The 24,101-nt window shown below is 42.3% G+C and overlaps 1 protein-coding gene across 2 annotated transcripts in view; it reads right to left on the bottom strand.

The window, feature by feature from the left end:
• Window positions 1-24,101, bottom strand: part of SMAD2 (SMAD family member 2) — a 55,606-nt gene that overhangs the window by 17,796 nt on the left and 13,709 nt on the right. The window contains exon 3 of one of the 2 annotated variants that reach the window (XM_030467315.1): window positions 226-315. The exons of the other annotated variant lie outside the window; for it this stretch is intronic. Coding sequence (XP_030323175.1) covers window positions 226-315 — 90 coding nt within the window. The remainder of the gene's footprint in view (window positions 1-225; window positions 316-24,101) is intronic. 2 annotated transcript variants of the gene reach the window in all.

Here is a 24,101-nt window from a genome sequence, read left to right as displayed (position 1 = left end):
GTGAAAAAGGAATATTCCAGAATTAGAGTTTCATTGGTCAAAACATCAGCTGAGAACAGTTTAAAGATTTCTACACTGGCAAGCAAATTATTTTAAAATGCTGTACCATGAGAGGCCTAGGAAGCATTTTAGTCTCTTTTCCAGCTAAAGCATCCCATTACAGACCCTCCAAAGCCAATCCCTCCCACAAGATGTCTGTGATGCGAGAGAGGGCAGAATATTCACCTGGTTTGTTCAGAGAAGCTGTAAAGGCCTGTGGTATCCCACTGATCTATCGTGTTTGGTGTACTCAGTCCCCAAATTTCAGAGCAAGTGCTGTGCATAAATTGAAAACAAAAACAAAAAACAAAAAAAATCGATATGAATATGGAACATGGTTATTCAAAACACCATGATGTCAAAACATGGGAAAATGCACAGAAATAGTTCCTTTCACATAGAAGATAGAGCATCGTTAGGCTTGCACTTCAAACTGACATCTCATGCTATATTTTCTATATGAAGGAGGATATCAAAATGGAACACGTGATTCAAGGTAAATGATAATGTTTTCAAAGGGTGAACAAGTCCTCTGGTTTTAAGTAGTCAATACAGTTGTAATGTTCCTTAAACCAGGCAAAACTTCCTCAGCCTAGCTCTTCAAGCTTCAGTTTTCATGGGTAGTTTCTGGCTTGGGGGTTTTTGGTTTTGTCTGGTTTTAAACATAAACTGCCCTAAGATTTCAAACAAAAGCCATGTGCATCTGAGACTGACCATCACACTCCTTCATCCAGGCTTCACTTCAGCATTAAACTCAATTCTCCATCCACATACTAATTTGCTGCTTTTCCCAAAACAGGAAAATTTGGGACTCTGAAGACAAGCACAGTGTAGCTGATACTTCTGTTTTCTGTACTCCCCTTGTTAAAAAAAAAACCTAAATATTCTTTTCCTCTGTACACAAAACACAGTATTTAACACACTTATACAGCACAATATTTCAAGTCTTCACTATAGAATAATAAAACTTAAAGTGCTAAAACAAGTGGGAGGAAAGACAGCTATTTCTTTACCAAACTGGTTCATTTATAAGATTACAACAGTAAAAAAGAAGCCTCTATTGATAGGCTTAAAGCAGCAGCATTTAAGTAAAGCAGGAAAACAGACTCGTAACAGGGCTTGTAAATGGGCAGCATATTTTCAGAACCATAAATCAAGCTCAACTCTATCACAGGCTTGCTCTGTGACCACTGAAAATTAGTTTTACAGAAGTAAAATAAAGACTTTGCACCTCACAAACAGAGAATCTGGTTGATGAGTGACTTACAAATCCATTCCCCCATTACAAAGCCTGAAGTCTGACATTACCTTTACAGCCCCTGAGAAGTTGCTAAGTTCAGAAGTTTACCTAGCTCCAGGTTTTAAGTTCAGGTTTTTCCATTTAAACTTAAGCTACTAAGATACTCAAGTTTGAATCAAGTGTTCAAGGGAGGAAAAGTGAAGCCAATATTTTTATTTCCCACCCCTACACAGAGAAAATTCATGAGTATTACAAAAGAAGAAAGGCAGAGAGAGCAGCACTGCACTTAAAACCACTTTCAGACCTCATATCCACCTCAATTCCATGGTGATTTGAATAAAAGAGAAGTGTAGGTTTGGTTCTTGTCCCCTTCTTGGCTATGACATGTCTCGTGTCACCCCAAGGAGTCCAAAACATTCATGGAATTGAGATGCAACTCAGATCAATGAACTGGTTCTTTGTCCACAAAACATACAGAGCTGAAAATTCATATTTTGAGAGTTACTTGTCAGGCAGAGCAGTTCTTCTGTTCACTGTGGAGCTCCACAAGCACAGCAAAGGAGAAGCAAAAGTGGAATTTTGGGTAGCAGCCTGCATTTTTCACCAATAAAGATGTTACAGAAAACATGGTCTTTAATATTTTACTGTACTAGATGACTATTTGTTTAGCTGAGAGCAGTGAAGAGGCACACACCATTCCCTAATATCCACCCAGCTCTTCAAAAGTCCTGAACAAGTTAAATCCATCTCAGACAGCTGCAGCATCACAGCTCTCCAAAAAAAAAAACCCAAAACAAAACCCCTAAAAAATTAAAAAGGAGCTAAATAGAGGAGGAGGGACACTGACTATCATTGCATGAGTAGAGCCTGCAACCTCTCTTTTTCATATTCCTAAGATGCCTCCAGGACCCTGGGCTGCCAGAAGCTGCAGAAGGACCAAAATAGGTGTCCTGAAAATACACAGGGAGCCTGTGGGACACCAGGGAGCATCCCTGCACTGTGTCCTTAAAACACTGCACTGCTGGTGAGACAGATCATCAAGCACATTAAATTAGAAGAACAATCAGCAGACACAAAGCCTTCTGCATATTAATTGACACAACCAGCTCTGACAGCTTACTACCTTTGAGCAATGGATCCATTGTACAAAGCAGTGCTCCAAAGCTGATGCTGTCACACAGATTACACGCTCCCAAAATTGGGGATGGGAATGGGGGGGTGGTGTAAGACAGCACGTGCAAAAAATAAAATTTCTCAGCCCCTTGACAAAGCAAGATGAACAGGAACAGTATTTCATATTGCTAATATCTTCCCTGTAAGTATTCAAGCTACCAAAGCTGACAGCATAGTCCTGAATCTACAAAAAGACAAACAGCATCCTGAAGTGACTCTGTGACTGAGCTGTAGCTTGCAATGAGACTCAGGACACCATGGAGGGAGGACATGCCAGGAGGTCCAGAAAAAGAGCAAAACTGCTCTGATATTCAGCAGCTCACATGACAGGCTACCTCCCAGGATGTCTATCTGCTTAGCGCTGGGATTAATATCAATGTTTTACTGGCTCATCTACACCAGGGCTATACTCCAGTTCCAATAATCCATGATCAAACACTGAAGAGCCTGCAGGAAACCATCCTGTACAATCAATCAAGTCAGCTCAACACAGCTTTTACTGTTCACTGGAAGAAATACCTGAGGAAACAGCCATCTCCTCACTCCCCTGCTCACATAAAGGTTCCACTGCCTGCAAAATACAAGACCAACCCCCCCCCCCACACACACACACACACACACACATCACCAGAACAGAAAACTAAAGCTCTTCATATTCACACACATGCACATCAAATCAGAATGAAATTCCTGACAACCACCAAAAAAAAAAAAAAAAACCCAACAAAAAACAACAACAAAAAAAAAAACAAAACCCCAAAACCACACCAAAAAACAAACATCCTTCCCACCCAGCACCTTGATGGAAAGCTACAGTATGTTCATTCATCCAAAAGCAATAGTGTGACAAGAGGACAGACACTCCTGCCCATCCCAGAGAGGTGGTGGTGGCTTGAAAGAAGGTGACTGAATTCTGAAAAACATTTAAACAACAACCACTAAAAGCAGATAAAAGGGAGACAGGAGGTAGAGACTTTTTAGCCGTGCAGAATTACCACCCCAAAATAAAGAGAAGGAATTCTAAACCTACCTGTCTGAACAGCCCTAAACCCTTGGTGATGTGAAAAGTCCTTCTGTGCTTTAGTCCGTAAAGAATTTGGAAGAATCAAAGACTTAACATCTGTACCAGTAAGTTAAATCATGTCTGGATACATTCCCAGGCACTGGAACATGACCATGTAGGCTAGAAAGCAGCTAAGACATTCTCCAGCATTGGGTCTTGCCAATTCCTTTTCTCCCACACAATTCCCAGGTTTGTGAGTTAGGACACCATCGGGACCACTCACAATGGGGCAGTTCAGATGTAGCCACCCTGCCCTGGGAGCTAAAAGCTTAATTAAAGTATGGCCAAGGCAGCTCTGAGCCACTTGGCCAGGGTGCCTGGGAACATTCCCAGGCACATTTAATTTATTAGGAGGGATGCTGCCAAGACATATCACCATTTCACCTTTAGGAAGCAGGCTGCCCTCAAACTGAAATCTAGGAGAACACTCAGGGGCTTTTGTGTTTTACCAAACAGGGGCTTTGAACCCAACTGCCTACTGCAGCACCAGTAAGCCAGGAGGGTTCCCAAAATATCACCTGGCTCCTGCAATCCAAGCTGCACTTAAAATCTTTCCTGGGTAAGACAGCATTTAAATATAGTCCAAAATACAAGCTTGAAGTTAATATACTTCTTCCCACCAGAGCGGACACTTTCATTCCAAGGAGCATTTTCATTGCTGTTCTCAAAACAATTTGCCTGTTGACAGAAAGGAGGTCAGCTATAAAAAAAGCTAATATTTTTATCTTTTCAACGCTAGCTTAGATAAGCAAATCACCGTGTTCTGTGGCCTCTAACACTCTCAGAGCAAGCTTGCTTTGATACCAGATTGCTGCTTTTGCAGACCCCCACAAAATAAGCTGATTTATAAAGGACTTCAGGGACACAAAGCATCAAACTGGCTCAGCCTCACAGGTGTTTTGAAGTTCTAACAAAAGAAAAATATTTCCTAGGGAAAGAAGAAATGCTCAAAGGATACTTGCAAGGAATAACAAGTACTCCAAGACCCGGGGATCTTTAGGGAAAAAAGGAATCAAATTTTAGCAGACAACTGGTTAAGCTGCTACACACTAAAACCTGGGACAACACAGTCCTGAAAATTCTTACCTAAGGACTGACCAGAGGATGGACATGGGGAACAAAGGGTCAGAGAAGTTATTGGTGGAATCAGAGCTACTTTTGACAGTGCAAGAGTTCATGTTTGAAACAAACTTTTCATCTCCTTATGAGCAGCAGCATCTGAGATGATACTGTACAAATTCTGGCAAGAAAAATCTTTAATGTGGCTATCAGCATGCAACAGCACACAGTATGCCTTCACTTCTTCCATGTCATCATTTCCTTTAACAGGAAAATCTGACTTCCAAAAAAACCCTGCTCTGGGCAAGAAATTACCTAAACAGCAAAGAGCTGTAGCAATGCTTCATAATTTTGAGACAAAGTGCCAAAACGGCCTTCTTTTTTACTAAGACAGAAAATACTGATGCATGCAAGAAAAATGCAGACACAGGAAAAACCTAAATATTCAAGATAACCAATCTATCAGATAACTATTGCCTAGCATCACAGAGGTGGTGTTCCCAATCAGCATTAATAGTGGAAAATACCCCAGTTAGAATAACAGTATCTAGAAGTCTGTTAGAGAACTGGATTGTCAAATCCTAGTTAAAATACAGATAATTATTGAAGAACGAAGATGGGCAAACACAGTTTGTGCAACACATAAGAAAGCAATATGATTGCTTGCTTGAATACTGGAAGAATCCAAGTCCCTAATAAAATCCATTAAAAAAAATCCCAGGTATAAATAACATGAGTTGAAACAGTCTGAAGTAACGTGGTGTAGTCACATTCAAGAGACAGATGGACATCACCCCAACTGGAACACTCTGCCCCCAAAATAGATTCCTGTATTTGCAATAGGATTAGGTGGTGAAGGATTCTGACCCATCTAGGTGAAAAAAGGGAACAGGCTAAGGCTAAACAGGATAAGGTGACCTTTGCCAAGCAGAATATTAACTTTAGCCTGTGACAATGTGACCTCATCTTGGTGACTGATTCTGCTCTGCCCTGGTGAGGCCACATCCACAGCAGTTTTGGGCTCCCTGGTTCAAGAAGTGAGAGTAAGAAGGGGATTGGAACATCTCCTAAAGGAAGGCTCAAGAATTTGGGTCTTATTAATTTGGAGAAGATTGAGGGGGAATCTTACCAACACTGACAAGTATTTAAAGGGTAGGTGTCAGAGAACAGGGCTAGTCTTTTTTTCAGTGGTGCCCAGCAATAGGACAAGAGGTAATGGTCACAAAATGAACACAGGAAGTTCCACCTAAACATGAGGAGGAACTTCTTGGCTTTGAAGGCAGCAGAGCACTGAGACAGGCTGTCCAGAGGTGGTGGAGTGTCTCTGGAGATACTCAAAGCCTGCCTGGATGCCATCCCATGCAAACTGCTCAAAGTGAAATGTCCCACCAACTCTGGGGTTGGGACTACACGACCTCCAGAGGTCCCTTCCAGCCCCTAACATTCTGTGAATATATAAACAGATAAAGCAGTAATCCTGAGTAATAAGAAACTTCACTCTCTGGAGATGCTGCTACAAAAAACAATCCCCAACCCCCTCACTGATAATCCAGGTGCCAACTGATAAAGCCACCTCAGGCTGGTATTTGACCCAGGCCACTTAATTAGGTTCATTTTCTCAGCACAATTAAAAGTCAGATGGGCTGATTTGCAGGTTCCACCAAGGATGTGCAAGTCTTATGCAGACAGTAACTACTGCAGCAAAGAAGGCAGAACCTGCACATGCTCCAAGACACTCATGTAATTTCCTCAAGCACACTTGCAAAATAAAAGAGGGGAGAGACAAGGGTGGTAGGGTCTTGTCAACAATACTATTAGACACAGATGCTTTTTTATTTCTAGCTGTAAAAACCCAAATCCAGAGAGTTTTAAGCAGCACCCAACATAAAACACACATGCTCAGGATGCTGCCTGTATATTACGTTTTGTTCCTACTATGAATTTATTACCAGTTTTAGAGAGACAGAATGAACACAGCAACTATCCTACCCTAACACTATTTACAGTGCTGGCAATGCTGCATATTCCAGGTGCTTTTTGTATGAAATGAAGTGCCTACAATAAGCACATCAGATTAAAGTAGGAAGAACCACTTCAAAGATATTTTCATGTGAAGTACAAAAGTCTCTACACAGACGTTGTTAAATATTGTCACAACTTGCACACAACCATAGTTCTACTTTCTTCTTCAAAGTCTTGCAAAGTGGAAAAGCTCTAAAGGAGCAAAAAAGCAGAAAGTTCAGCTGACCGCCTCCTCTTTACCTAAAGAAGCAGCAGCACTAGAAAAACAATAAAACAAGCCTGAAATGCAAATAGGATCAAACAAGTCAAATCTCATGTTCTACAGGAATCATCATAGAATGGCCTTGGACATTGCACTTGCTTGTTTCTGAAGTATTACATAGAATCCCTAACAATTTCCCTTAATCTTTTAGAATCCACAGCTACCAGCAAGTCTGCAGTCCATGCACAAGGCAATCTTCTCCATTTGTCTTTTTCCTGCATCTTATAATCATGAGCCTTTCTGCCACTGAATCTAATTTGCCTGCCCCTACATTTTCTGAGGCTGTGAATAAAATGAAAAATAACTTCAGTAAACTGTGACAGCACCCTATTTATCCATTTTAAAGTGTCAGATGAAAATCACAGAATCATTTTTGTTGGAAAAGACCCTGAAGATCACCCAGTCCAACCCTTAACCCAGCACTGCCAAGGCCACCACTGCCCCATGGCCCTCAGCACCACATCTCCAGGCCTTGGAAATCCCTCCAGGAATGATGGGGACTCCAGCCCTGCCCTGGGCAGCCTGGGCCAGGCCCTGACAACCCTTGCCAGGGAGAAATTCTTCCCAAGCTCCAATCTAAACCTCCAGCTCAATTCCTCTTCTCCCATCCCTTCTTCCTTGGGAGCAGAGCCCGACCCCCCCTGGCTCCAACCTCCTCTCAGGGGCTTGCAGAGAGCCACAAGGTCTCCCCTCAGCCTCCTTTGCTCCAGGATCAACACCCCCAGCTCCCTCAGCTGCTCCTGGGCAGACTTCTGCTCCAGACCCTTCCCCAGCTCCCTTGCCCTTCTCTGGACACACTCCAACCCCTCAATCTCCTTCTTTTCCTCAGGGGCCCAGAACTGACCCCAGGATTCCAGGTGCAGCCTCACAGGGGGACAATCCCTGCCCTGCTCCTGCTGCCCACACAGTACTGACACAAGCCAGGATGCAATGCTGAGGTTTTCACCTGAATCTGGGCACTTACTAGCACAAGCACACTTTTACACCTTTACACCAGCCTCACTTTCAGACTTCCTACCTTGATTCTTGTTTTGTCAAGGGATAAGAAAAGAGGTACAGAATGTGCTTCAAGAGCTACACCTAGGAATCCCAAGGGAGCAGTAGGAAAAGGCTACTGGATTTATGGAATTTCATTTCCTCCTAACAAATGGGCAAATAGCATTGCTTCAGCATCACTCATGGCTGCTTCTGTACCATTTGCCTGAGAAAACAGATTACAGCCAACAGACTAAAGATCTCTACCTGGCATACAAACTTTTGGGAAGCTGTTTTTGCTGTTCTGTTTTCCACCTTGCTATTTAAGATGTCAGATCCAGGACTTTATACAAGAAACCACTGAGTAGGACACCAAGGTGGGAACAGCACTCTGGATCATCACTGGTGTAGATGGATTGAAGTCTCACTCTTGTGAAGACACTTGTCCATTACTGATACAAATATGACAAAAGGACTGATGGATTAAACAACAGAACCCTTCCTTTCACAACTTTATCCCTGATGCAATTGTGGTTCAAGTCCACATAAAACTGGGAGATATATCAGACCTTTGGAACTAGCTCAGAGGGGGTCTTGAAGGCAACAGTAAAAGGAAAGACTGATTTGAAAGGCTCATGTATAACAGATGAAGCAGTCAGCAATTAAAGTTCATTAGCTCACATACAGCATTGTATTCAGCAGACAGCAGTTCCTACCAAAGCTGCATGATCATGGTTTTCTTCACTCTGCAGTTCCCTGCACATCTGCAACTGCTTTTATATTCTGACCTGACAGTCCTTTCTGCCCACCTCCAATTAGCATCACTCCCTTCTACAGCCTAAGAAGTCTGTGTTAGGAGCAACCCTAACTTTACTACGTGTCCAGACAGTTGCCAGAAGCTTACAGAAAACATAGTTTGGTTCACCTAAGTTCTCAGCTACAGAAAGCTATGATGCTCATGGTTTATTTTCCCCATGGGGGTGGCAGGAAAAAGGTCATTTGCCCTGTGCTCACTTAGAAGACATGAGAGAACTGCAATAACAATGCAAATGTTAAAGTTTTTTGGGGAGATCTCTCTATCCTGCTCCTCTTAAGAGTCCAACATTTTGCATCCCTGCAGAACTGACCAGTCCTTTCACTTGCACCTCACATTACATGGCCAAAGTGTCATCTGCTCACTGAACTGCACATAATAAGCAGGCAGGGATATTTATCACATGGCACAACCCAAACCTACAGTTCTCTGAAGTAACAGAGAGGTCCTGATGTCATTTCCTGAGAAGAGAAAACACAGAGATTCAGTAATTCAGTGGGATTTCATGAGCTTTCTTCTAAACACCTGCTAGAGAGATGCTCTGATACCTTGACTGAGGCCAAATGAAAAGCAGAGGTGTGAATTCCTCTTCAAACTTGTGCTCAGATTGAAGTGTCACTCACCCCTAGGAGGAGCTGGACAAGATTCTTCCACAGAGGCCATTCCCTGATAGACACTGAGGTAGAAAAGCAGACCACTGGGAAAGTTCTTTTTGAGGAAGGCATTATGAACTGGAATAAATGGGTGTTTACGTATGCTGTAAGCACAGGTGGGCAGTTAATTTTCCCAAGAGGTTCTCCCAGTTTTTCAAAGGAGAAACACTGTGAAGTCTAGGAAGAGGATATTAAGTAATGTCTAAGAGAGACCTGGCCTCCAAAAAAAGAAAGCTCTAATAGGACTGAAAGCACTGGTTTCTTTCTCAGCACAAACTTAACAAAACTGTAATAAAACTGGCAGCTGGGGCTCCCATATTTATGAGTGCTTCCCCAGGTGCCTTCAGCCCCTTGGATGTACCATTATTTCAGCAACTGGTCCTCTATATGTAACAAAACAAAAAAAACCAACCAACCACCAAAAAAAAAAAAAAAAAAGCCTTATGGAGCCTTTCTTGGAGGTTCCTTTCTTGGAGCCTCTTCCCCCAAAAATCCAAAAGCAGACTTTTTTTCCAAATATATGCAACACAAAAATATTACTTGCTCAAGACAGTAATAACTGTACCTCCTCTCCCTGCCTCCCTCCTCCCCACACAAACACATTCAAGACATACTACATCCAAGCAAGAAATGTTTATGTATGTGCATATTTAGAGGAATATAAAGCAGGAACCATCAGACAACTTCTCATAATCAAGAAGCCTTTTACGAATAAAGTTTACATAGAATTTTACAAAATACATTCCAAATCCTTCCATCAAATACAGAACCCAGCACCTGAACCGAGGAAAAGGACTGAAGTAACCTTCCTTAGAAATGGATGTATGCTAAAAAAATTAACACATCAAAATAGGCAGAAAAGCAGGAGGCACAGGATACAATTAACCTCAGCACTGTGGGAAAAGCAGAGAGTCAGGGAACAACTCCCATTGACTTCAGCTGAAACCTGAAGGATGTCCACAGGGGATGCAAAAGTGGAACGTGAGGTACAAAAGATGCTCTGTTCAAGCCTCACATCTGAGCTGCTCAGTGCTCACTGCAGGGCCAGTAGCTAAATTCTTCCAGTTTTTCAGAGTGCCTGCCTCCCTGGTGAACAGTATATGCTTCTGTTGCCTTTTCTAAAGGCACAACTTCTTCCTCATCACATGTGCAACCAACTACCTGCACAGGCAGAAATACAGCTATGAGGCAGAACTCTTCAGAACACTTCATCCCCCTCCCTTCTCCCAACTCCTGACCTGCTAGTCCAGCACTCAGACAAAATTAAGAAGCCAGGACTAATCAGTTGTACCTTTATTTTTCTCTCTGTGCCATGAGATAGATGCTGGAAGGATAGCACCCCAAAGTTCAAGAGCAATTCTTCTGGGATGCCATGGAAACGAAGAAGTAAAAATATTTATTTATTTGCTTGTTGGCTATGTGGCCTGTTCAGATGCAGATCCTGCCAAAAGAAGTCTTTACTCTCTGCTCAAAGTGCAGACCAGCCTGCAAACTTGTAAGCATCTGAATGGCAAGGTCAAGGAGGGCAGAGATATGGGGACTGAAAAATAAAAGGTGCTTGGCCTGACTCAAAGAGTCAGCAGGAAGCTGGCCACAAGACTTATGCTCAGAGACAGGGAGCTTGCAAAAGCAGCTGATGGAAATCATGAGCTAACAGCTTTGCTGGGAAACTTGCCCTGCAGTTCCCTGCTCTCAACATACCATCCCAGCTTTCAGCAGCTGCAGTCTGTATCTCATGAACTCCAAAGCAGTCTTTACTGGAGATGAGTTGAACCACAACACAGATTTACTCTCCCCTCCCCTGCCATCATATGTTCAATTAAAAAAAAAAAAAAAAAAGCTCATCAAAACCAGCAAATTTGTGATGCCCTGCATCTAGTGAAGGCTGATGGCAGCTCCCCAGGGACTAACCAGGCAGGAAGGAAGAAAAGCCAAACCAACAACAACCAAGAAAAAAAAAAAAAAAGATATCATGTGGACCCACAAGCTCTGAGGGATGTGGATGTTAGTACTTTAAGATGGCACTCTTGAAATGACAGCTTGGGATTCCTCCACTGCTTTCATAAGGGGGTACAGTATGATACCAAAACCAAGCTTTCTGATTGATTATTCTGCAGTTTTCACAGCATCTTCAGAAGCACAAACAGAGGGCTTCAGTTGGGAGACAAGTTTCCAAGTCTGAAACCCACGTAGCTGAAAGCATTAATTAAGTGTCTGAGCACACTAATGCTGAAGATATTATCTATATTTTATCTGAGAACACCACACTGGAAAGCTTCTTCAGGCTTTCTAACAAGACCTTTCCAGAGAACACAGGACTACTGCCTCCCTGAGAGAAATAAAAAGATCAGAACTCTATTATTAGGATAAAGGAAACATAATCAGCAACACAGGCTCCAAAAACGTCCACTTAGGAAATGAACTGGAGCTTTGTGTGGCTGATGAGATGTTGCACCACACCATGGAGCAGGCAGCTATGAAGCAAGTGTGTTCATCAACTCAGTTGAGCTGAGAAAACACCACCTGTCCTCCACTTTCATTACACCATGCCTATGAAAACAGCTGATCCAACAATTCCTTTCTAATATTGACTATCACCACTGAAGGGCTTCAAACTAAAGGGACAGATGATTAGCATCCAAGTGGGGTTTGGAAGCCTCCAGAGAAGGAGATTCCACAACCTCTCTGGGCAGCCTGGGCCAGAGGTCCCTTAAAGGGAAGAACTTTTTCCTCATGTTGAGGTGGAACTTTCACAGATTAGAGTTCTGTATCATCCTTAACAGACCTAACCATAACCAGAAGTATCAAAGCATCTTTATAGAAAGATGTATCCATCACAATACTGGCTGATCTATCCCCAACAAAGTGGTTTGTTAACAGCAGATAGCAATCAGAATATTCAAAAGACATAAACAGAGCTCAGCATACTATTTCAGAATTACAGAATCATCCGGGTTGGAAAGGACCTCAGAGACAAAGTCCAACCCTTGATCCACTACCACTGTGGTTCCCAGACCATGGCTCTGAGTGCCACATTGTCTCTTTTTTTAAAACCTCCAGGGATGGAGAATCCACCCCCTCCCTGGGCAGCCCATTTATAGAAGCAGCACCAGACACACATTAAAAAAAATAAATTAAAAAAACAAAAAGAAAAACCTTTCTCTCAAGCTCTCTAACCACTACTAGTCAAAGTACGTGGGGTGAAAGCTTTCCCCACCAGCTAACAGGCACAGCTAGCCAGGGCTAAGTCAAATCCCTTTGCTCAAGCAGCCCATCAGCCTCCAAGTGCAATGATAACGCGTGAGTGGGTTGGTTGGCAAGTGATGAGCAGCTGAAAAAAGAGGTGACATTTTGATTAACCTTCTCCAACTCAAGGGTATTCAGAGTAGTGAGAGGGAGGGATTAGCTCTGCAAGCCATTTGTCTTGTCCACAGAAAAAAAAAATGCAAAGTTGGCAAAAAGATTACTCGCAGGACACAGGTGACGGGGTCATTTAAGACCTTGTTTCAAACTGAAGACAGCTTCCCCAACAAAATGCACACCTTAAGAAATCCAGGAAGACAAATGAAGGCAGGATGCTTGAAATTCTCAGTGCAGGGAAGCCACTACAGCCAGGATAACCTTCCTTACAGCCCGAGCCATGTACACCCAGTAGTAAACTGGTGAAACAGAGAATTAACTGAAGTTGATTCATGCCTTCAAGAGACTCTGCCTAAAGATGAGGGATATGAAAATTCAAAGCAGCAGCAAGTCAAAGATTGGACTGGATAATCCTGAAGGTCTCTCCCAATGACATTCTGTGAGTCTGTGATTACAGAAGTCAGGCACTTGGTGTTTCCTATCAGTTATTTCACAAGAAGTCAAGGCTTGAGCCATGGAGGAACCTTCCTCAAGCAACATGTTTGAAGAGGAGAACCGAACGGTGCTCGTGCTGTGACTTGCACCACTCTGATATACATGCAAATGCAAAAATTAAGCCTGACAATGGATGTTGTCCCTCACAGCAATGCCCATTTTTTCTGACAAACATGAAAGAAAATTCACAGCTAGCAAGGAAGCCAAAGAAAGGCTTGAAGAGCCTCAATGATCAGATACAAGAAAGCAATATTTGATTTTAAAGCTTAAGGGGGTGTGTCTGCTGAGATATTTTGTTGCCTTATGGGGTTAGCAAAGGCAAAAATCAAGCAAGGAACTAATAGCCAAGCTGCCCAACTACAAACCTCTGCTCTCCTCAGGCCCAGGACAGAATATGGGACCCCCTGTTAGAGACTGTCGATAGAAAAATCTGAGTATGCAGGGAACACTCTGAGAACACAAATCAAAATCTGTTTCCTGAGCTTTGCTGCCCAGAGCTAAACCAGAAAGGAAGTGCTGAGATCACAGAGCAGTCCTGAAGCCTTCAGCATCTTGCTCACAATCCACACCCAGAGCATGAATCTGAAGATAATGCCCAAAAGTACTCTTGCCTCATGTGTAATTGCTTAATAAAACAGTTAAAACACTTTCCCAGGACTGCTTCTTCCCTCACTCCACCTAAGAGGAGTCAAGCCTCAGCTACCACCTTCTGCCCTCTGCTGAGGTGGCACTTGTCCTGCTCTCTTTCATCCTTTTGCTGCTGGAAAGATGAGTTCCAAAGGTTTGAGAAACAGAAGCATTCAAGAAAACTGTTATGTGGCTTCTCACTGCAAGGAGAGATGCTTCAGTCCTTCTTGGATGTCTGAGGTTATTGACCAAAATGTTGCAGGGTTCCCAGATGATGAGCCAACATGCTGACTTCTGGGCTCCTGTAAAATTGTGTTCCTACCACTTAAAGTCTGCAAGACTGTGGGACACAAGCAGAACCTTAGATACCTAAAATTTAAATACAAAGGGGGTAAAAAGGGATTTTCATTGTTAGTGTGGTGGAATACATCAGAATGGACACACCTGAATTCTTTCCCTGATATGGCTGTGAAGTTTAAAGCTCCTCACACTGTAAAAGGAGAGATTTACTATACAGACAGGAAAAACCTATCAATAAACTTTGGTGACTGGAGGCTTAGACACACAGTGATGCTCATAAGGCACTCTTGGCAAATGGAGTTGGGGGGGAAAAAACAAAAAAGGAAAAAAGACTTCTTCAACCAAACACCTGATAGTCAAACACTCTTTTGAACACACCTGCCCAGGAAACAAAGCTGTAGGACTCCACATCAGCTGGCATCAGCCCTTCTTCACCTTCAACATTTCAAAACTACACCACGAGTTGAGATTATTTCCAACAACAGAGGAACAGGACTTGGGAGCCTTCCACAAAATCAGGAGGATGTGAAGATCACTTCTGGGATGTAACTCACTAAATGGTAACTTTGGAATTCTGCATTTGAGCAAAACTCAAGAGCTTTTACATCAGACTTTTCTCACTCCAGTACCTAAGAAATTATAACCTGAGCACCTGAAGAAATAATCACTTTAACCACCATTACAGGCAAGAATTCTAAATGCAACCTTTAAGTTCTTGACCTCTTGAAACTTGGTTGGGCATTTTGCATTACACAGCCACAATTTGGGGAGGATCTTTTCTGAACAAAGGCTGAAGTCAGATTACTGTGCAGCACTTGGTTCAAGGGGATTTCCCCAATCTCATTGTTCTTCTGCCAATTTTGAAGCATATGCAGTGAGATGTGAACTTACTCCAGCTCCCAATTGTTCTCTTGGATCCTGCTGGTCTGCTTCAAACAATGCAGCACAACAGAAGCCAACCAAAGCTGCCCATGATGAGACTACAGCACTGTATACACTAAATTTGAGAAGTTTTCCACCAATCAGCACTGCAACAGAGCCAGAGGAAGGGAACAGAAAGAAGTAGTAAACAAGACAGGGGAAATTACTTTTATTAAATTAGCAGGTGTAGATTACAAGCAGGATTAAATCAGGGGGGAAGCTGTTAAGCAGTTATTTTGCTTTCAAAGCTGCAGCAGTAAAAGAACTGCAGTATGCTGTTTAGCCTATAAATTCTTCTAACAGCCAGAGCTACACAATTGGAAAGGTTTTTATCTTCCCCCCTATAAAATCACTCTGCTTCTCATTAAACATTTGCACAGGTAAAAACAGTGCTCAGGTGTTCTGTTCCTGTACCAAGAAAACTAAATTGTCTGAATTTTACAGAAGAATATAATGAGGGGAGGAATCTTTGCTATGCTGAATAGCTGGCCTGATAAAATGACACTAATTACCAGAGTAAGCCAGGGAATTGCTTAGCACTGACTTGGGCTGACTAAAGCCCAGATTCCTTTATTAGAGGAAAAAATAAATACTTTTTTATGACATAACTTGGGGCTCAATGTTAACAATAAAGCACCATCAACATCTTTTTCTTCAGTGACTAACATGTCACCTTAACGATAGCATGAATGAGACAGACATTACTCCTCCTGGTTGGAGCTTGGTACCAAGATGCCCTAAGCTAGTTAAATCACTAAGGTAATCCCAGGTAACTATTTTTCATTTGCTTAAAATCCAACAGCCCCTGCATCAGCTGTTAACCTGATAATTAATGGCTTATAAGAATCATGCAAGCTTTAGCACTTACTATTTTTATTCTGACTCTTCCTGCTTCTTAAAGCAATCCAAATGGGGAGCAACAGGAACTTGAAAATAAAGAATTTTCACCAACTCCAACAACTCATCACCCCCAAATATGCTTTCCACATCACTGCCACTCCACTGGGAACAATGCCTTAAATTCACACTTCCTAACCACACAATGCTCTTTGTATAAGGGAGGTGAAGAGGTAACACCATCACACAAATACTTATCTCAATTTATAGCCTGAAAAATGACAGCAAATTAAAATTTTGCAAGACTACTGGGAAAAAGCAGCAGAGCCAAGGACAGAATTCACATCCCAGTACTCCAGGTAGTATACAACTAACAGGCCCCCAAATTTACCATTTTTTCCTCCTGCCTCCAGAGTCAAGCTCCTTTGAATGATGCAGGGGTTTGTCATTTATTATTCTATCTTGCACATTTATGTTTTTCCATGGTGACCTGCCTCAAATAACATGCCAATATTTTCTGCTTGGCATGCCAACTCCAACAAATTCTGTGGGTAAGCCACATGACTTCCTGAATTGCACGAGCCTAAAACTGGCAGCCCTAAGTTTCTTTGTTTAATACTCTTAAGACTTCCTTTTTCAGGCTGACATCAATATAATAAGATGATGTAACTTGAACTATGGCTACACTAAAGCTTAACCTTAGACACAGCATTGCAGACCTCAACATCAGACACAGCTCTAAAACAAACCCAGTTAACCATGATGGCTTAGTATTTTTAAGAAAACCTCCCTTAATTATACTTGAATGCTGTCACTAATTGCAATTAGCACTGTGGTAGAAGGTTTGAAAACTTAATTTTTCTTTTCTGAAGAATTAGAATTACTTATGCTAGAGGAAGGCCCTGCCTGGGTCCAGTGTCTGGACAGTGCCCTACTTATCCACATACACCCTCCCTTTGTAGACAAATATAAGGAATAAAGGTTGTGCTGCTAAGTGGTCATTGAGCAGGACTGTTGGTAGAGGAAAAAAGATGCTATTAGAAAAAAAAAGTTTCTTAGGCTCATATTAATCCTGCATCCTACCCTAGAATTGCAAATAAATTTTAGATAGTTTGTAGTTAAAGGAAATGAAGGTAGTGTCAGCAACTCTGTTTTACTGATTGCTTACCTCAGGTTTAGAAATTAAATTTCAGAGAGGCCTGAAGTCAAACTTGACATGAATTTTTATTTCCCATTTTATGTCCATGCAGCACCTAAAGGTGTTCTGCAACCTTCAATGTCAGGATGTCATTTTACATCCATGTAATCAGGGTCAGCATCCTTCTGCCTACAATGAGACTATCCTCAACACTTGGAAACTATGAATCAAAAAATCACAGAACTGTCACAGTTGAAAAAGACCTTGAAGATCACCTCTTCCAACCATCAACACCCCCTCCCAATAAAATAAGTAAAATATATTGATCAATATCTGTATCACCACTGGAGCACGTCCTGCAGTGCTTCACCCACATGGGTTTTCAATCCCTCCAGGGATGGGGACTCCACCACCTCCCTGGGCAGCCCATTCCTACACCTGACTGCTCTCTCAGGCAGGAAATTCATCCTCAGAGCTGGGCTAAACCTCCCCTGGTGCAACTTCAGCCTCTGCTCCTGGCATTGTGCACTTGAGAGAGGAGCCCAGCACCCACCTCCCTACAACCTCCTTGGAGGGAGTTGTGCAGAGCAAGGAGGTCTCCTCTCAGCCTCCTCTTCTCCAAACTCAACATTCCCAAATTCCCTCAGCCTCTCCTCACAGGACTTGGTCTCCAGACACTTCACCTTCTCTGGACTCACTCCACTCCTTTTTGTGGTGGGGGTTCCAGAACTGAACACAGCACCCAAGGTGCAGTCCTAGGAGATGGTCTTGAAAAACCAGCTGCCAGCTCCAAGTGAAACCCCAAGGAAAATGATGCAATCTCTGAGCACTCTTCTTTTCTCTCCCTGCTCAATACAGCACTACAGCACATGTCCCAGCCCAAAGCCACCAGCATAAAATTAGTGAAAGCAGCTCCTTAATCTTTTAGTGATTCAAAAGATGATCAGTGCTCTGTCCTCACTGCCTTGCCAAGCCCAGAGCCTGGCATGATGCACTTAAAAAACCCCAAGAACTTCCTTTAGGCTTTTCCAGAGCCAAGATTGAAGTCCCATCATAATTATGGGACTGAGAAGGGCCATTTGACCCTCTTGCTACACCTGCCTAGTGAATACATTCAAAGCCTTCACAGCACCAGCTATCACATGGAGGATTAGAGGATTTGGAAGCTTATTTTGGCCAGCACCCCTCAAAATCTCAGCCACCTCTTGCCATACTTCCAGAAAAGATCTCCCTGGCTTTGTTCTAAGGCTTTTTTTTTTTTTTTTTTTTTAAATTGAAATTCCAACAAAAGTACAGGGGGCTCTGCTTCATCCTCAATAATCCTGTCAGGAGAAAAAGGAGTCATCTTATCAAACAAACAATTTACAGGCATGCTCCTTCCTGTAATCTCAGCAATAAAAATGGTGCTTTAGTGCATTCTGATGTACTGTCTTAAATATCTATATTTATTTTAGAAAGCTTAAGATGCTGGACTACAGCCTTCAACCATTTATAGACCCAATTTACATCCAAGTGAATGCATCCAGACTGAAATAAGATCTATGGGTAAAGAACATCCTCAAACCGTTCGAGTTCTCAACTTGTGGGCTATGGTTAAGAGTCAATGTCCACCCCCAAAAGTTGGACACTGAATTATCCCAGTTCTGCTGCAGACCAACAGGCAGTGCCAAGTTCTGTTTCTGGGAAAAAAAAAAAATACAGACTTCACCCCTGTCTGGATAGCAATGTTATTTTAGGATCTACTGTGCTAATCCAACTGCCTGCTGTTGTCCTCTTAGCTAACTCCCTCATATCTTAGCAGCAGATGTTGGGAACTCTCCCCTAAAACAGTTTCCAGAGGAACCTCCCCCCCTGCAGTGTAAATTGCTGAAATCCCCCCTTTCCTATGACTTGGACCTCAGGAGGAACAAAAGAATTTCTGTATTGCTATCCTCTGAACTAACCTATTTTGGGGAAAAATCTCCAAGCTTGAAAACAGTCTTATTCTAGAAGGCACATTATCTTGACAACTCTGCTCCATGGGTGATCAAAAGCATCCCTAAAACTAGGTTACTACATGCAGCTATGTGATCACTTTCCTGACAAATATTCCCCCAGAATTCAGAAACTGCCCTTGTTCTTCTCAGTCCCAAAGTTATGCTGGGACTTGAAACTTGTCTCTGCATTCTCTGGGAAAGACAAAAGGAAGTTCTTGGGGCTTTTTAAGTGTGTCACACCAGGCTCATCTTTGCACACAGCAGAGGTTATACTCCAGAAAAAACGTGCCCTTCACGCTTCAGTTTGAAATTACTTTTTTCTCAGTTACACGAAGAAAAAGGCACCAAATGATCATCATTTTAAAAGAGCAGTTTGCTCTCCAACAGCAGTTTCAAACTACTTATCCCATCTTTGGTCTTTGCACAGTTTGCTTCTGCTGTTAACTCCTTTAACTAGTAAGTTCCAGGTATGGAGGCTCATCCTAACTACTAAAGAGGGTCAGCCTTGTGAAAATAATTTTAATATGTGCTGTAAGTTATGGCCAAGCTGCTTCTCTTCTCCACAGCACCAACTCACTGCAGGGAGTGAATAAAAGGGGTGCAGGACAAGCAAGTGAAGGAATAACAGCAGCAGAACAGAGAAAATCAGGTTTTTAGAGAATTTTTCCCTGTATCAAGTGGTCTTGCTGTCATACGTGATGAATTTTCAGCCTCTGCAGTTTTAAGTATCTGTATCCTTGCAGAATACATTGGAAATGCAACAAAATTAAAATGCACTGGATTTTTTTCCAGGTCACTGTAAGGAACTGTAAGAAAAAGTCACATGTGACAAAATCCAGGATATGTAGATTTTTGCTACACTAAACCCACTGAAAACATCAGCCTTCAGAATCAGCCAATACATATTACTGTATATTTAGTTTCTCAAAGAAAAAACAAATATTCAAAAGGTATTCTGAATGCAATGCTTAAATACTCCCTTTACCCAAGAGGATAAGGGTGTGATTGGTTCCATGACAGCAGCTTAAACAGTTACCAACCATCACAATTGGTTGAACTGAAATGCATGCAACAGGAATAGCTTTCAACTATTATTACTTCATCCTAACAAGCTCAAAGAAAAATCAGTGTTAGTGAAGTTGTAAATAAGTAGCTCCTAATTTCAATGCCAAACAACCACTTCACTTGCAGCTGTCTGCTCTGCGTTCCCAAGCACTCCCTCAGCAAACTTCTATATTCCAAAAACCATAGAAGGGGTTTCCTCTTTGCCTCTGGAGGGTGAAAAAATAAATAAAGAATAAGTGCAGTATTTATTTCATGTTTGAAGCAGAAGCCAGGTGCTTCAGAAGTCTAACTGTTGAGTTCTGCAAATAGCTGCACTCCTCAAAAAGCAGCAGCAGGATTTGAGCCCCTCTTAGCACTTGAGTTAGGACAGGCTGAAAACAAAGCAGAAATAAGGAAAAGCAGCAAACACAGCTCAAGGATGCTGTGCCTGTGTTAAGCAAAGAGGGCAGAGGGCACAGATAAGGCTACATTTTTTACAGACATATTGAGCTGTTAAGCAAGGAAAACCAACATTTTTTCAGATAGCACCTTCTCAAACTCAACAAATGGCAAGAAAAGCCAAGGTGAGCAGGAGGATCAGCCCCTCTCTTAGCTGGAAGGAAATGCTCCACATCCCTTAGGAAGCCAGGCTGAGGAGGTTGGGGTTCTCCAGCCTGGAGAAGAGGAGGCTCTGAGGTGACCTCATAGTCCAAGTACTTGAAAGGAGCCTAGAAGAAAGCTGGGGAGTGACTTTTTGCAGGGGTGTGTGGTGAGAGGACAAGGGGTGATGGTTTAAAACTTGAAGAGGGGAGATTCAGATGAAATATTGAGAGGAAATTCTGCACTATGAGCTGCTCAAGAAGAAAAAGTTTGTGAAGTTAGCAATCAAAATGAGGAGTACAGTTGGAGCTCTCTCCATTACTTCTCATCTTTCTTATAAGATGAGGCCCTGATTAATTGTCCCAGTACCCAAATGTTGGCATGGAAGCAGAACTCAACATGTGATAGGGATGTACCCAGCTACAGCTGAGGAAGGACACATTCTGCATCAGTTTGCAGATATGAAAGCTCCAGACATCAGTTTGCAGATAGGAAAGCTCTGGAGGAACTTAAAACATCACAGAGGAGCCTGAACTCGACGTTTCCCTTCCCCTTGCTTTTTTTTTTTAATCTTAAAAACTCAGCAGTTAGAGCAGCTCAGCTCAACATTATCCCAAACCTGCCCCAACTAACCTATGTTACTAGTATATTATCAGGTATTTTTACAAAAGCAACTCCATTTTGGACTTAAAAGAAGCAAAAAGTGTATCTGTAACTCTTTCTAAAGGAGAAAAACCACACAGCTGATCACACCACAATACTGGGACACTGAAACCACTGATTTCCCTTCCTCTGCTTTGGATCCCACTACTCTGTCACCACTGAGATGACTTTTTTAAATAATGAGGCCAGACTAGGAATTTGCCAGTTGACTATTCACTACATGGCAAGGTTTGGTTTGTGAAAGGCTTTGATTTTAGCTTGTTAAGAAGTATTTATTTCAACAGAACAATCCATGCTAGTCAGTGAGAGACTGCTCCAAGAGCAGACAGATAAATGTGTGCTCATGCTCTGTTACTTCCCTGGCTGCTTCTTGTGCTCCATTTGTGTCAAATCTGCAAGGGAGAGCCTGAAGAAGGGACCTTAAACTCTGAGCAAATTCATGGGGTGTTTCAGAAAAGTGAACTCGCGTGCCAACGTTTAGTTTCAGGATACACAGGGATTATGGGATTAGAATCCCACTGGCTTGCAGGGAGGATTCAGCAAGATAACTACAAATTATTTAAAGGGCTAGTGTCAAAAGGACCACTGTACTTATTTAGCCTCTGCTCTAGATTACTGACCCACTTATGAAGAGCTAAGCACCCCTGCTATTGCAAGGCCAACACCCACCCCATCTGTTTGCTTCTGCTTTCTCAGTAGCTCTCTTAGGCAGCCTAAGAAGTTGTGTTAATTACCACATGAGCAGCTTTTGCATCATGCACACAGCACCAGCCTCCCCCAGCAGACAGGCACCTTGGCAAAAACAGCACAGCAACAGAAATGAGGCATCACTGGATGACAAAGTGTCTTGCAGGCTCCTGAAGGGGCAGCTGAGCTCAACTTTGGTCCAAGCTGCTGTTGGTTCTGGGAGGAGCTTGTAGGTGCAGAGCTGCTTTAGGTGTTCTGAACTATTGCATCAAACTGGGAATCTTTATGGGGAGCAGAAACTTAGGAAAGGGCAACTGAAACCTCTGCTGAGGGAATGATGCAACAGCTGCAAACAGAAGCATCCTGCAACCCCTCTACACTTGAGTTAAACAGTAATAAGAACTAAATCTAAAGCCACTTAGGAAAAAAAAAAAGAAAAACAAACCACACAAAACAAAGCCCTTCCCCACTCAGAAGGCTTGGAAAGTTAGCCCAGCTGTCACATCAGAACTGCATCTCAGCAGCTTAGCACCTCAAACTTCCTGCTGAGTAGGAGGAAAAAAAAAAAAGTTCCAAATTCAGAAATTCAGCATTTTATTATTTATCTCTGCTGATCTGCAGATCTTTGAGACACTCATTAAAAGTGGGTCTCAAGCAGCAGCTTCATTAACTTACTAAACCCAAGAACCAGAATCTCCAGAAGTCATTACACTACTGAGTTGACATTTCTTCTTTCCTGGAAACCCAGTCTACTCCTGTCAAAGTGAAATATCAACAGTCCAAAAGCCAACCATGAAACTCAACAATTCTGTACAGCACTGCTGGCAACCTTGATACCATCTCATTCCTTAATACCAAAGCTATTTCTTAATTTTATACCTTGTATAATAGCCACCAGCACTTGAAGAGCTCTCTAGCTACCAGCTTGCTCCTGAGGTAGTCAAGAAAAGTAAAACCTTGGTCCAGTCCTTTGCACTGCTGACTGGAAGAGAGCTGAGAACCCCACAACCCAGCAAGAACTTCTCATCTCACCTTGGAGGCTACATAGAGTAAAACAGAGCTTCCTATTCTTGTTTGCAAGAATTATCTACTATGTCCAACACAAAAGGTCATGCAAGCTGGAGGAAATACCCAAATACAGACAACAAGTAGACTAGGGAAATAATTATAAATTAGCATGCTGTTTGTACCTCCTAACATAATCTGCAAAATTAAATGTAGATGGTTATTCTTCTAAAGCAGCAACATTTACTGCCCCAGCACCCCTGCAGGAGAGCTCCAGGAAGTCTAAGAGCTCTGAAAGTTAAGATACACATCTTGCATCAAGTAAATTTATGAAATGCATTTAGTTTGTGTTGTATGAAAGACCTTCCGATTGTTTCAGCTTTATCATGGTAAAGTGAAAGGCCATCCAATTAGGTGTTTCAGCTTTATCATGGTAAAGACTTGCCAAATACAGTTATCTCATGTCCATATCATATGTTCCAAGCTTAGTCTACAGGCATACACTAGGATCAGAACGCTCTAATATTTTCTGATTGTTTTCCAGCTGGCAAAAGGCAGAATGCAGAAGGGAAACCCTAAGAATCTGGGGTGTGCTCAAGGAAGGAAATCCAAGCAGAGGGCAGTGTTAGAATCAAAAGGAGAATAGAAAAGAGAGAGAACAGAATTAAAGCAGTCAGTCATTCAGAGTTTCCCAGCAAGATATGTCAAACGTAAAAGAGAATTCTAAACCCATTACCAGATAACACCTAGAGCACACTTGATATATGGAAACCATTACTGACACCAGTCAAATCTAGTTTGTGCTATGATTAATACAAAGTTTAAAAGCAGCTGAGATGAATGTGCTAATACAGGAACTAAGGTCCTAAACCAGATGCAGTTTCTCCCCCCTAGACATGATTTTAAATGTGGAAGAGGGGGCTAAGTGCCCAGAAATTCCCTGTGTTGCCAAATCCTCCCACTTTTTCCTAGAAAAACACACCTCTGAAGCGATTCGATACTTGTGTTGCACATCATGAGCTTACACATGCATCTGAGTTTCTGCAGATTAATTGGAGAGCAGACTGCAACATACTTACAAATATCACCCTTGCCTCTTGCACAGCAGTTGCTATGAATTAAGTTGAGAAAGTCAAATACAAGTCGTT

Source organism: Calypte anna, chromosome Z (genome assembly GCF_003957555.1).
Source record: "Calypte anna isolate BGI_N300 chromosome Z, bCalAnn1_v1.p, whole genome shotgun sequence".
NCBI classification, from domain to species: Eukaryota; Metazoa; Chordata; class Aves; order Apodiformes; family Trochilidae; genus Calypte; species Calypte anna.
This window is presented reverse-complemented; position numbering and strand designations above follow the sequence as displayed.